This window comes from Anolis carolinensis, unplaced genomic scaffold (assembly GCF_035594765.1).
Source record: "Anolis carolinensis isolate JA03-04 unplaced genomic scaffold, rAnoCar3.1.pri scaffold_10, whole genome shotgun sequence".
NCBI lineage: Eukaryota > Metazoa > Chordata > Lepidosauria > Squamata > Dactyloidae > Anolis > Anolis carolinensis.
The window spans coordinates 26806359-26818718 of NW_026943821.1; the positions used below are offsets into that span (position 1 = coordinate 26806359).

At 41.7% G+C, this 12360-nt stretch overlaps 1 protein-coding gene and 1 long non-coding RNA gene across 2 annotated transcripts in view; one reads left to right on the forward strand and one right to left on the reverse strand.

The window, feature by feature from the left end:
- Nucleotides 1-12: 12 nt before the first annotated feature.
- The window catches only part of LOC134293706 (uncharacterized), a 22365-nt gene continuing 10017 nt past the window's right edge, over nucleotides 13-12360 (forward strand). The window contains exons 1-2 of the long non-coding RNA XR_010000666.1: nucleotides 13-202; nucleotides 1982-2060. This is a non-coding gene — a long non-coding RNA (uncharacterized LOC134293706). The remainder of the gene's footprint in view (nucleotides 203-1981; nucleotides 2061-12360) is intronic.
- Nucleotides 2973-12360, reverse strand: part of ncmap (non-compact myelin associated protein) — an 11758-nt gene continuing 2370 nt past the window's right edge. The window contains exons 2-4 of the mRNA XM_062962043.1: nucleotides 6050-6149; nucleotides 5766-5850; nucleotides 2973-3983 (exon numbers count right to left, since the gene is read on the reverse strand). Of these exons, the coding sequence (XP_062818113.1) occupies nucleotides 3836-3983; nucleotides 5766-5850; nucleotides 6050-6149 (333 nt within the window). The 3' untranslated portion in view covers nucleotides 2973-3835. The remainder of the gene's footprint in view (nucleotides 3984-5765; nucleotides 5851-6049; nucleotides 6150-12360) is intronic.

Below are 12360 nucleotides of genomic sequence, written 5' to 3' on the forward strand. Positions count from 1 at the left end.
TGCTTTCGGGCGTCGCTTCGGTGCAGCCAATCAAACGCAGCCGCTGGAGAAAGAGATTAAAAAAAAAGAAGCGGGGAAAATTTCCGCCAAGAGGGGGCGCCCTCGGACAACACTCAGGCCCCTCCCACTCACAATCCTTACTGAACTGGATTATATGGCAGTGTGGACGCAGATTTCTCTCACTTCCTGTTTACTCTTAACTGTAAGTCGGATGCTTGTAACCCTGTACAACGTTTGTAATAAGTTTGTAAATCAACGCTAGAGGGAGCTGTATCTTTGTACAGTAGAGTCTCACTTATCTAACATTCGCTTATCCAACGTTCTGGATTATCCAACTCAGCCAGCCATTTAGTAGTCAATGTTTTGTAGTCAATGTTTTCAATACATTGTGATGTTTTGGTGCTAAATTTGTACAGTAGAGTCTCGCTTATCCAACGTAAACGGGCCAGCAGAATGTTGGATAAGCGAATATCTTGGATAATAAGGAGAGATTAAGGAAAAGCCTATTAAACATCAAATTAGGTTATGATTTTACAAATTAAGCACCAAAACATCATGTTATACAACAAATTTGACAGAAAAAGTAGCTCAATACGCAGTAATGTTATGTTGTAATTACTGTATTTACGAATTTAGCACCAAAATATCATGATGTATTGAAAACATTGACTACAAAAATGCGTTGGATAATCCAGAACGTAGGATAAGCGAGTGTTGGATAAGTGAGACTCTACTGTAAATACAGTAATTACTACATAGCATTACTGTGTATTGAACTACTTTTTCTGTCAAATTTGTTGTATAACATGATGTTTTGGTGCTTAATTTGTAAAATCATAACCTAATTTGATGTTTAATAGGCTTCTCTTTAATCTCTCCAACATATTCGCTTATCCAACGTTCTGCCGGCCCGTTTATGTTGGATAAGTGAGACTCTACTGTATATGTATTTAAAGTGCACACCTGTGTTTGCACCACTGCAGGCACACAATTATCTGATAGGCCAATTTATAGAATTCCTTGTAGATTATGATTTAAGTGGTTTCCAAAACTGATAGTGATATGACACACTTCTTACTTCGAGAGAATGTGTTTTGTGGAACACCTTGTTATATCTGGATACAAAACAAAATGTGTTGTGTTAGGTTTAAATGTCTAATTTTTATAACAGACCATAAATTAATATACATTTTCTATACTACACAATGCATTTTCATTTCTTCTGGAAAATCTAGCTAATCTGCAAAGAATAAGCAAATACCTGTCCTCGTTCTAAAGACCCATGTTCACGGCCATATAATGCAGTTTGAAATTGTGTTATTCGGTAAGTATAGACTAAATATAATGCCATTTACCTGCATTGAACTGCATTACATGAGTCAACACAAGTATGGGCAAGCTTGGACTGCTGTGTTGCTACCTGTGTGTGTGTGTGTGTATACTGTATATACTCAAGTATAAGCTTAGTCTTTCAGCCCTTTTTTTAGAACTAAAAAAGCCCCCCTCGGCTTATACTCGGGTGAGGGTCCTGGCTGGCTTATATTTGGGTCAGCTTATACTCGAGAATATAGGGTACATTTATTGTTTTTCTCTATTATTATTGGTATTATTACATTTATTATTTTTCTCTATTATTGTTGCTACTATTACATTTATTTTACTCTATTATTAATATTAATACATTTATTATTTCACTCTGATCTTATTATTATTATTACATTTATTATTCTACTCTATTTATTATTACATGTATTATTTTCCTGTATTATTTGTTATTATTATTATTATTACATGTATTATTTTACTCTATTATTATTAAAAGGATACATAAGCACATTTACATTGAAGAAGATGAGAATAATGATTGGATCAGAGTTGGACAGTCTTATCTTAAATTTGAGCATTATGTAAATATTCAAAAACATTTAACCTACTGATGCCTCAATGAATGTATTTTTTTGGGTTGTTGTATGTTTTCCAGGCTATATGGCCATGTTCCAGAAGTATTCTCTCCTGACGTTTCGCCCACATCTATGACAGGCATCCTCAGAGGTTGTGAGGTATGTCGTTTTTTGGTATTTATTTTTATTTCTGAAATTTCCCACCCTCGGCTTATACTTGTGTTAATGATTTCCCAGTTTTTAGTGGTAAAATTAGATGCCTTGGTTTATATTCGGGTCAGCTTATATTCGAGTATATACGGTATATATTCTGTGTGTTGCTGTGAGTTTTCCAGGCTGTATGGCCATGCTCCAACAGCATTCTCTCCTGACATTTCACCCACATCTATGAAGAAAACATACACCATGCCCTCAGCATTTCAACCATTGGGAGCAAAATCCTAGAACTTTGTTTAAGGCAATTATTACACCAACAGGATCATGTTTTGATGTGCTGTGTGTACGTTTTAATGGTTTCTGTTGTGTTTTGAGTCTTTAGAAACCAATTTGGAGATCCATTTGCAATCTCTCAGACAGACCAATGACATGAACCATGCCTTCATGATATGATGGGGCCCCATATTGTCCATATCAGGCCCTATGTTTTTGCACAGAGCTTTGCAAAATTGTCGGGGACTACACCTTGCAGAATTCCACCAGCCAGCACGGTGGCATTAAAAATAGCTTTACCAAACGCAGCAATCGCTCGTGTAACACAAGCAACAATGCATCTTCTGTGCGACTGTACCGTGTGGGCCTGGCGAAAAATTTGGAGGCTGGGTTATGAAACGCCCACTCCTGCAATGCCAGGCTTGTGTAGTTCCTGCCGACCTGTTTCCCATCCTCATTGTTTGCAAAGAAGGATTTGCAAAGAAGGATGAGCCTTAAAAAAAATTGTGGGAGTTGAAGTCCAAAACATCTGGAGAGAGGGCCCAAGTTTGCCCATGCCTGGACTATACTATATCATAAACTCTGTATTAACTTGATATTATAATTCAAGTACCATTATTAAAAGCAAATAATGTAACACTATTTTACTGTATTATACATCTAATTTATTTATAATGTCATTTCTTTGATTGCCAGTTGCTTGAGAATCCTCGGAAGTATTGGGAGCTGACTTTGGGATGGGGAAAATGCCATGTAGATCTCCAAAAATAAAATCAGCTTGCACAAGAACCTATGAAAAATGGCATTAGATCTGATTTAGGAGCTTGGTGTTGAACTGCCAGGTGTGTAGATGTGTACGCATGCTGTTTTGGACTTTTGGTTTCTACTACTCTGTTTTTGCGCTTTTATAATGGACCGATGATCACAGTGGATTTGATTGACAGCATGAAATTCTGGTGTATGCAAAGTTGGAGGATGTTTTGGGATAGGAGTCGCTTCTTTCTCAGCATCTAGGGCAAGATGAAAGCAAGGAGAACTGACTACGTCAAATGCAGGTGGAAGGGGACTTCCCACATCTCTACAGCGTCTCCAACCAGCAAAGACTACTCTCATCCACACGGCTGTGGGAGTGTGAGTGGGAGTGTGAGAGGCTCGTCTGAGTCGAAGTAGAACTAAATCCTTAATCCAGCCACAGAGTTAGCCTCGCTGTTAGTTGCCCTTCAGATATCCGCAGGTAAGGAAACAAAACGAAAAAAGAGCACCATTTCACACCCAAGTTCCACCTTGGCTTTCCCTTAGTTATACCGAGAAGCAGATCCTTTTCTCTTCCAAAAGAAAAAAGAGGCATGGTCAAGTTCTTTATACTTCCTTCTTTACTTCCACGCTGGGCTTCTTTCTCATTGGTGACGTCTACATCGTTCAGAGTTCTTACTCCCTTTCTGATGCCAACTCCATCGTCTTACTGAGAGCAGTGATGTTGTTCTTAGTTGCCAGTGTCTGATGCCTCACGGCCTTCTGTTTGGCATGTGGATGTCCACGGGGACAAATGTCACTGTTGGGTTGCGGCCGGGACTATTGCCACCCGGAGCCAAAGCAGGGAGGATGGTGGCTTTGGTGTTCTTCGGTTCCAGCTCTCTCTGCGTCCTCATTCGTCTACAAAGAGTGAAGAAAGCACAGCATTAGTCAGGACCTGGCCAGCTTAAGCTCTTTGTCCTGGAATAGTATTACTCCCCTACATGAGTCAGAATCATGCCACCATCCAGATACAGGCAGTGCCCAAGTCACCAACAAGGTATCTTCTGTAGGTTTGTTCATAATAATAATAATAATAGTAATTAGTTCCTTGACAAAATTGAAGGAAAAGCTGATAAGGAGAAGACCTGGCTCAGGCTCACGAATGGGACCCTGAAGAAGGAGACAGAAGGCCTGATCCTTGCCACCCAGGAGCAAGACATCAGGACAAAGGCAATTCAGGCCAAGATCGAAAAATCAGCTGATGACCCAAAATGCAGACTCTGCAAGGACACCGACGAAACAATGGATCATATCCTCAGCTGCTGTAAGAAAATTGCGCAGAAAGACTACAAACAGAGGCACAACTATGTGGCCCAAATGATCCATTGGAACTTATGCCTCAAGTACCACCTCCCAGCAGCAAAGAACTGGTGGGATCACAAACCTGCAAAAATTTTAGAAAATGAGCACGCAAAGATACTGTGGGACTTCCGAATCCAGACTGACAAAGTTCTGGAACACAACACACCAGACATCATAGTTGTGGAAAAGAAAAAGGTTTGGATCATTGATGTTGCCATCCCAGGTGACAGTCGCATTGACGAAAAACAACAGGAAAAACTCAGCCGCTATCAGGACCTCAAGATTGAACTGCAAAGACTCTGGCAGAAACCAGTGCAGGTGGTCCCGGTGGTGATGGGTACACTGGGTGCCGTGCCGAAAGATCTCAGCTGGCATTTAGAAACAATAGACATTGACAAAATTACGATCTGCCAACTGCAAAAGGCCACCCTGCTGGGATCTGCACACATCATCCGAAAATACATCACACAGTCCCTGACACTTGGGAAGTGTTCGACTTGTGGTTTTGTGATACGAAATCCAGCATATCTATCTTGTTTGCTGTGTCATAATAAAATAATAATAATAATAATAACATTTTTATACCCCGCCTGTATCTCCCCAAAGGGGACTCAGGGCGGCTTACATGGGGCCAAGCCCGAATAAAAACAATAACAATATAAAACACAACAATAGACAAGAGACATGCACAATTATAAAAATGTAAACATTACCCAATAAAAACAAATGACAAGAACTAATAAAAACATGGATTAAAACGGAGAGGTTGTAAAAATAGTCTGGGTAAGGTGCAACATATAAATATTGTAAACACTAGGTGACTGATGAAGTGCTGCAAATTCTTGGAAGTGCAAATTGGGATGGGAATAAACCCTGTGTCTATATCAAGTTGACAAAGGTAAAAAGTGCAAACCAGTACGAAAATGGTCACAGATACAGGATTGTTATGGGGATGAGCAATCTTAAATTGGATGTAAGTCAGAACAGGGATATTTTTAAGTGTAATTCAAGATAAATATAGATGCACACAAACACAATGATAGATCAGATGATGGGTTTGGTATCAAGTAGCTCCTAACAAGCTCTACCCCATTCCTTACGGGTTTTGATTTGTATGTCTGGTCCCCATAGCTAAGCCACATGAGCTGATCGGATCCTGCAAAAGGACATACAAGGAGCAGGGTTCAAAGCGACTCCATGGACGTGAAAACCCAACAGCAGCAGCAGAATGATGCAAAGAGATCGTGAATCAACACCCACGGAATACGCACGGGATCTTCCGCTTGTGCGCCTGAAGAATTAAAGGAACTTGAGCACGAAGCCAAGTCACTGACTCACCTATTATACATTTTCAGCAAGAGGAGAACCACCGTGAATATAACAATTACGCCAACCACAATGGCCGCCACAATTGCGCCGGAACCTAATGTGAGGAAGGAAAGAAAACAAAGCAGCAGCATTAAAGGAACCCAGAACCAAATAGGTTTATTGTGATGTTCCACACCACTTTGTATCCATCATAATTTCGTATTCATAATTTTCTTTCCAATTTTTGGCTATAGCTAATCTTAAAGCAGCAACAAATCTATTAATTCTTTCTTTTGCCATTACGTTTTTCTTACTCTGATAAAGAACTTGTTCCTGAGACTTGTTGGTGACATTGGTCAAAGACAGGGAACCTTCAGCAGCCGGTGCCGCCGTCGTCATCTTGATCCCAGACAACTAGATCAAAAGAAACATCTCACCTGAGAACCATGCATAGAACCAATAAAGAAGGACAAAACAACAGCATATAATCTCCATAGCAAGCTTATAATGGTACTAGGTGTTAGGATTTGGTTTGGGAAAACTCCCCAAAACAGCAGAGCATCCAAAATACAAATGGGATACTAATAGTTGAGCATTCAGCTCACAACAAGCAGAGCGTGAAGTGTCATGTGGCTGTAAGGATTTCAGAGCTTAGGAGGCAAAGATCCAGAGTTCAGTTGGGATACTAATAGTTGAGCATTCAGCTCACAGCAAGCAGAGCGTGAAGTGTCACGTGGCTGTAAAGAATTTAGAGCTTAGGAGACAAAGATACAGTGTTCAATTGGGATACTAATAGTTGAGCATTCAGCTCACAACAAGCAGAGTGTGAAGTGTCATGTGGCTGTAAAGAATTCAGAGCTTAGGAGACAAAGATCCAGAGTTCAATCGGGATACTAATAGTTGAGCATTCAGCTCACAACAAGCAGAGTGTGAAGTGTCATGTGGCTGTAAAGAATTTAGAGCTTAGGAGGCAAAGATACAGAGTTCAATTGGTATACTAATAGTTGAGCATTCAGCTCACAGCAAGCAGAGTGTGAAGTGTCATGTGGTTGTAAAGAATTTAGAGCTTAGGAGGCAAAGATCCAGAGTTCAATCGGGATACTAACAGTTGAGCATTCAGCTCACAGCAAGCAGAGCGTGAAGTGTCATGTGGTTGTAAAGAATTTAGAGCTTAGGAGGCAAAGATCCAGAGTTCAGTCTGTATAATTACAAAAGGTTTATTTACAAAAAAATAAGTATATTTTTGGAGCAAGAGTCCAAACACCTGGAGGGCCGAAGTTGGCCCATGCCTGTAGTATATCGTTAAAAGCCATCATGTGGCCGTCAGCTCCTTGAGAACAATCCTTGCTCAGTCTGGCCCTGGCCACAGACATAATTACTTAGAGGAAATTTATCCAATTTCAACACACACACGCTCCTAGCCCCATTGCATCTGTGAAGGGGAACTTGGCTCTTTTTCAGGCTCCGAAAAGGTGAAAACACGAGGCACCTGTGTTACGCGCAGGGAGGAAATTATTGGATCAAAACTGTCTGTTGGCTCCCAGTGAATGGCGCACAGTAGCCGCCAGGAACCTTAAATCTGGCTCTGTGATGAAAAGTCTATTAATGGAAGCTCAGTGAAACAAAACATAACAAAAAAAATGGGAAAATCCAGATAATTACAGGCAGCCCACGAGAATGTTGGCTTCTTGACGGGTTTGCTCCCGATTTTCAAAGCTCTGGATTAACAAGTTCGTTTGTGTCAAGCCAGCCAAAATGGAGAGAAGACAAAAAATGAAAATAACACAAGCCCCGAGTCCATAACTAGGTCATTCTCCTCTGTGTGAATGGCACCTTTGTGTATCCAAGGCTGAGTTACTCTTGTAACATGATAATCTACTTTGGTCGGGGAACGTTTCCCCCTCCTCCCTTCCTTTGAAATAGCCAGAAACTCACATTCTTGTTTTCCTAGTCCACCATTCCTACGGTACATTATTTATATAGCATTGCACTCTAGTCTTGAGACACCGTTTCGCCCAGCATCACACCAGAGTCCAGTAGTACTAACTATAGCAGTTTATTAAGAAATTAATGTACAAAAGGGAAAAGTGCATTTCCCAAAAGAGCAATAGGAAAAGAACTATCAAATAGCAGTAGTCCATACATATACAAAAGACCAGTAGTCCAAAAATGGCAAGGTACATGAAGTCAAGGAAGTCAAGATCACCGGCATAAATCCATAAGCATGAAAGCAGGAACTTTTCCCAAGGCAAAACTCTCAGGAACATACGCAAACACAGGAAACTTGAATCATGAAACAGTAACCGGAACCTTTTGGCAACATTTTCTGCTCTGAGAGACAACAAGTAAACATCACTTGATTTAAGACCAAGTCCGACCAAGAAGCCATGAGATCATGCCTCACACACCTAGGTTTCAAGGATTTCACGCAGAGTCTCTCTGACCATTTAATTAATCTATCCTTCACTCCCTCCCTCCAGAGACCTAATCTGATATCATGGGAAAACTCCCCATCAACTGAAGGCCGATTCTCAAGAGAAATGGACTTTTCCCCTGTTGCTAAGGAATGAACATAGGAATGCATATCCTCTGTCTCATCTTCAACCGCCTGCACTTCTCTCTGATCTAAGGCCTGCAACTTGGACTTAAGCAAAAGTGGCAGTTAAAACCGTTTGTCTCCGAGGCGAAAGTGGTAGTTTAAACTCTCCAAGGCAAAAGTGGCAGTTAAAACCATTTGTCTCTGAGGCGAAAGTGGCAGTTAAAACTGTTTGTCTCCGAGGCAAAAGTGGCAGTTAAAACCGCTTGTCTCTGAGGTGAAAGTGGCAGTTAAAACCGTTTGTCTCCAAGGCAAATGTGGCAGTTAAAACCGTTTGTCTCTGAGGTGAAAGTGGCAGTTAAAACTGTTTGTCTCCGAGGCGAAAGTGGCAGTTAACTATTTGTCTCAGCACCAAGCTAGGGACAGCAGCCAATTGGAATTCTGGCTCCTGACTGGCTCAGCCAATCACCTGTTGACACATGTCCTTTCCAGTCAACTCACCACACCATGGTCCCCTTTTATGATTCGTGCTGGGCATAAAAGACTCGTTTTCTCTTCCTGGGTTGAACTGGAGAAGACTCCTATGTCTCCCCCAAACACGCCTCTCGTTCTGCCTCCTCTTCTCTACAACCCTGACTCTTGTATTTCCCAGGTGTTCTCAAGGAGGATGAAGGGGCCACTTCTTTTCGCTCGGTGCTGGCTTGACTCACCCTTCCAGCCAGCTTGTCCGCTTGGGCAGAATTTCCAGGCTGGCGAGCGAGAGGAAGGCCAGGATTTTTAATGATTATTATGATTATTAATCCAAGCGCCGCGCCTCTTGGCCAAAAGAAACACCGGAGTGCGTGGAGACCGGCCAGGAGCTGGGGTGTGGGCAGGGGTTGTGAAGGAGGGTTGTCACTGATGTTGGCTGCGTCCGTAGCCACAAAAAGCGCACAATCAGCAGCTCTCATGGAGGGCACTGGGTTCAGCCAGCTGCACCAACCAACTTTCTTACGCAGATCTAAACTGGTCCATAGTTTACGCCTGGTGTTCACAAGAGGATCTCTTAATGTATGTAGCTTCTGGAGTTGCTATCTCACAGGCAAAGTGCCCTCCAGACATTGAAAGGTATCTGTATGTTTCAAAATACAAACCCAAGGTGTGTGCCTGTGCCAGGGTCTGTCTACCTGGAGATTAGCCACGGCGTCATGCTCGAACACACATTCGCGACACAAGGACGCAGCATGCATGCGATATGGGGAATTCCCATTCCGACAATCATTAACTGCAAAATAAACATTTCCTTATTGCAATAGTATAGCTTCTAAAACAGGCACGGGCAAGCTTTGGCCTTTCCTCCAGACGTTTTGGACTCCAACTCCCAGAATTCCTAACAGCTGCAGGCCCTTTCCTTTTCCCCTAAGCCTGCCTTTGAGTCATTTCCAACTGATGGCCATCGTAAGTTACACCTAGCGCGGAGGTTTCTGGGGCTAAAAGTCTATGACTTGTTCAAGATCACCAAGTGGGGTGAGTGGGGTTCGAAGCTGAGTGGGGTTCGAAGCCTGTTCTTTGAACCCGTTGTCCAACGCTCAAACCACTATGTCACATTGGCTCTGTGCAAGGAGGTTCCTCCTTCAAATATCCCCATCCAAAGAAACCTAGGGTGTTATTTCTGTCATGGTTTGCAAAGATACTATATGTGTTTTAACTGGAAAATCAAATGCATGAAGCCAATTGGCTGAGTTTGCCAATTGGGAATTGGTTTGCAACTGTTGCTGTCCTGCTGCTGGAGAATCAGTTTGAACAGGTTACAGATGTCATAGTTTGCAAAAATACTGTATGTGTGTTAACTGGAAAATCAAATGCATGAAGCTGATTGGCTGAGTTTGCAAGGACCTGGGAATCGGTTTGCAACTGTTCCTGTCCTGCTGCTGGAGAATCGGTTTGAACAGGTTACAGATGTCATGGTTTGCAAAAATACTACATGTGTGTTAACTGGAAAATCAAATGCATGAAGCCAATTGGCTGAGTTTGCAAGGAACTGGGAATTGGTTTGCAACTGTTGCTGTCCTGCTGCTGGAGAATCGGTTTGAACAGGTTACAAATGTCATGGGTTGCAAAAATACTATATGTGCGTTAACTGGAAAATCAAATGCATGAAGCTGATTGGCTGAGTTTGCAAGGAACTGGGAATCGGTTTGTAACTGTTGCTGTCCTGCTGCTAGAGAATTGGTTTGAACAGGTTACAGATGTCATGGTTTGCAAAAATACTATGTGTTAACTGGAAAATCAAATGCATGAAGCCGATTGACTGTGTTTGCAAGGACCTGGGAATTGGTTTGCAACTGTTGCTGTCCTGCTGCTGGAGAACCGGTTTGAACAGGTTTCTCTCTCTCTGTGAATCTACTGATTACTGGCTGGAAAGAAGATGGCTCTGTACTCAGAGAGGCCTGACTATTTCTGAGGCCTTGTTCACTGCTGATCTTCACTGATGCAGATTTATGAACCAAGAAAGGACGGCTTATGACTGCTGATTTCTGTAAGCATTCAGAAGGACTATAGTAAATACCATTGTTCTGTTGTTCTCTTGGGATTAGTAAAAGTTCCTGTGTTATTTGTTCTGCAAAGCTGACTGGTGCATCATTCTGCAGGGTAACTCTGGGTTCATGGGCACACGTAAGAGCTTCTATCCATCATCCACAATCCCCAACAATTTCATCTACAGACCATTAAATCCTTAGCACCACCTGGAAACCAAGGAAATCCAAACAATGGACTCCCTGCCAGCTTCAGATATGGAAAGAGGGAAGTGGCTAGCAAGCTTTGAAAAAATTCAATCAGTGTTCCTTCCAGTGTTAAGCTAACTTTCGCTGTTAAGTTCAATGCTGCTTCCTCAATTCAACTAAACAAACAGCAGCAAATACAATGGGAGAACGGTCTGGGAGCCAGAAAAGCAGGTAGCTGAAACCTTCTCATCGGTATCTCATTTCTTTTCTGCCTGAAGAACTAGACTGTGGTGGATTGTGTTCACGACAAGGCAAGATGTGTGTCCTATTCCTCTACAACAGACACCAGAAGCTGGATTCTACACTGATATATAATCCAAAATTTCAAAGAGATAATCCACTTTATCTGCTTTGAATTGATTTGTTCTGCCACGCTCACACATACCGTATAAGTTGGTCTCATGGATATGTTGAGAGGAGGTTCTAGATCAGGCATGGGCAAACTCTGGCCCTCCGGGTGTTTTGGACTTCAACTCCCACAAATCCTAGCAGCCAGTTCTCCAGCAGCAGGACAGCAACAGTTGCAAACCGATTCCCAGGTCCTTGCAAACTCCGCCAATCGGCTTCATGCATTTGATTTTCCAGTTAACACACATATAGTATCTTTGCATACCATGACATCTGTAACCTGTTCAAACTGATTCTCCAGCAGCAGGACAGCAACAGTTACAAACCAATTCCCAGGTTCTTGCAAACTTCGCCAATCGGCTTCATGCATTTGATCTTCGGAGATAGTCATTAATTAATCAGCCCCAGTGGGTTTTTAATAATTTATCCTGTTTTTATTACGGTCTTACCATTTATGTGTTTTAAATGAAATTTTTATCTTGTATTGTTGTTTATATTGATATATTGTATTATTGTTTTATCTTTTTATATTGTGATTTATTGTGTTGCTTATATTTTGTTCTTATGTTGTTTGGGCCACTGCCCCATGTAAGCCACCCCGAGTCCCCGTGGGGAGATGGTGGCGGGATATAAATAAAGTATTATTATTATTATTATTATTATTATTATTATTATTATTATTATTATTATTATTATCTTCCAGTTAACACACATATAGTATCTTTGCAAACCATGACATCTGTAACCTGTTCAAACCGATTCTCCAGCAGCAGGACAGCAACAGTTACAAACCGATTCCCAGGTCCTTGCAAACTCCACCAATCGGCTTCATGCATTTGATTTTCCAGTTAACACACATATAGTATTTTTGCAAACCATGACAACTATAACCTGTTCAAACTGATTTTCCAGCAGCAGGACAGCAACAGCTGCAAACCGATTCCTAGGTCCTTGCAAACTCCACCAATTGGCTTCA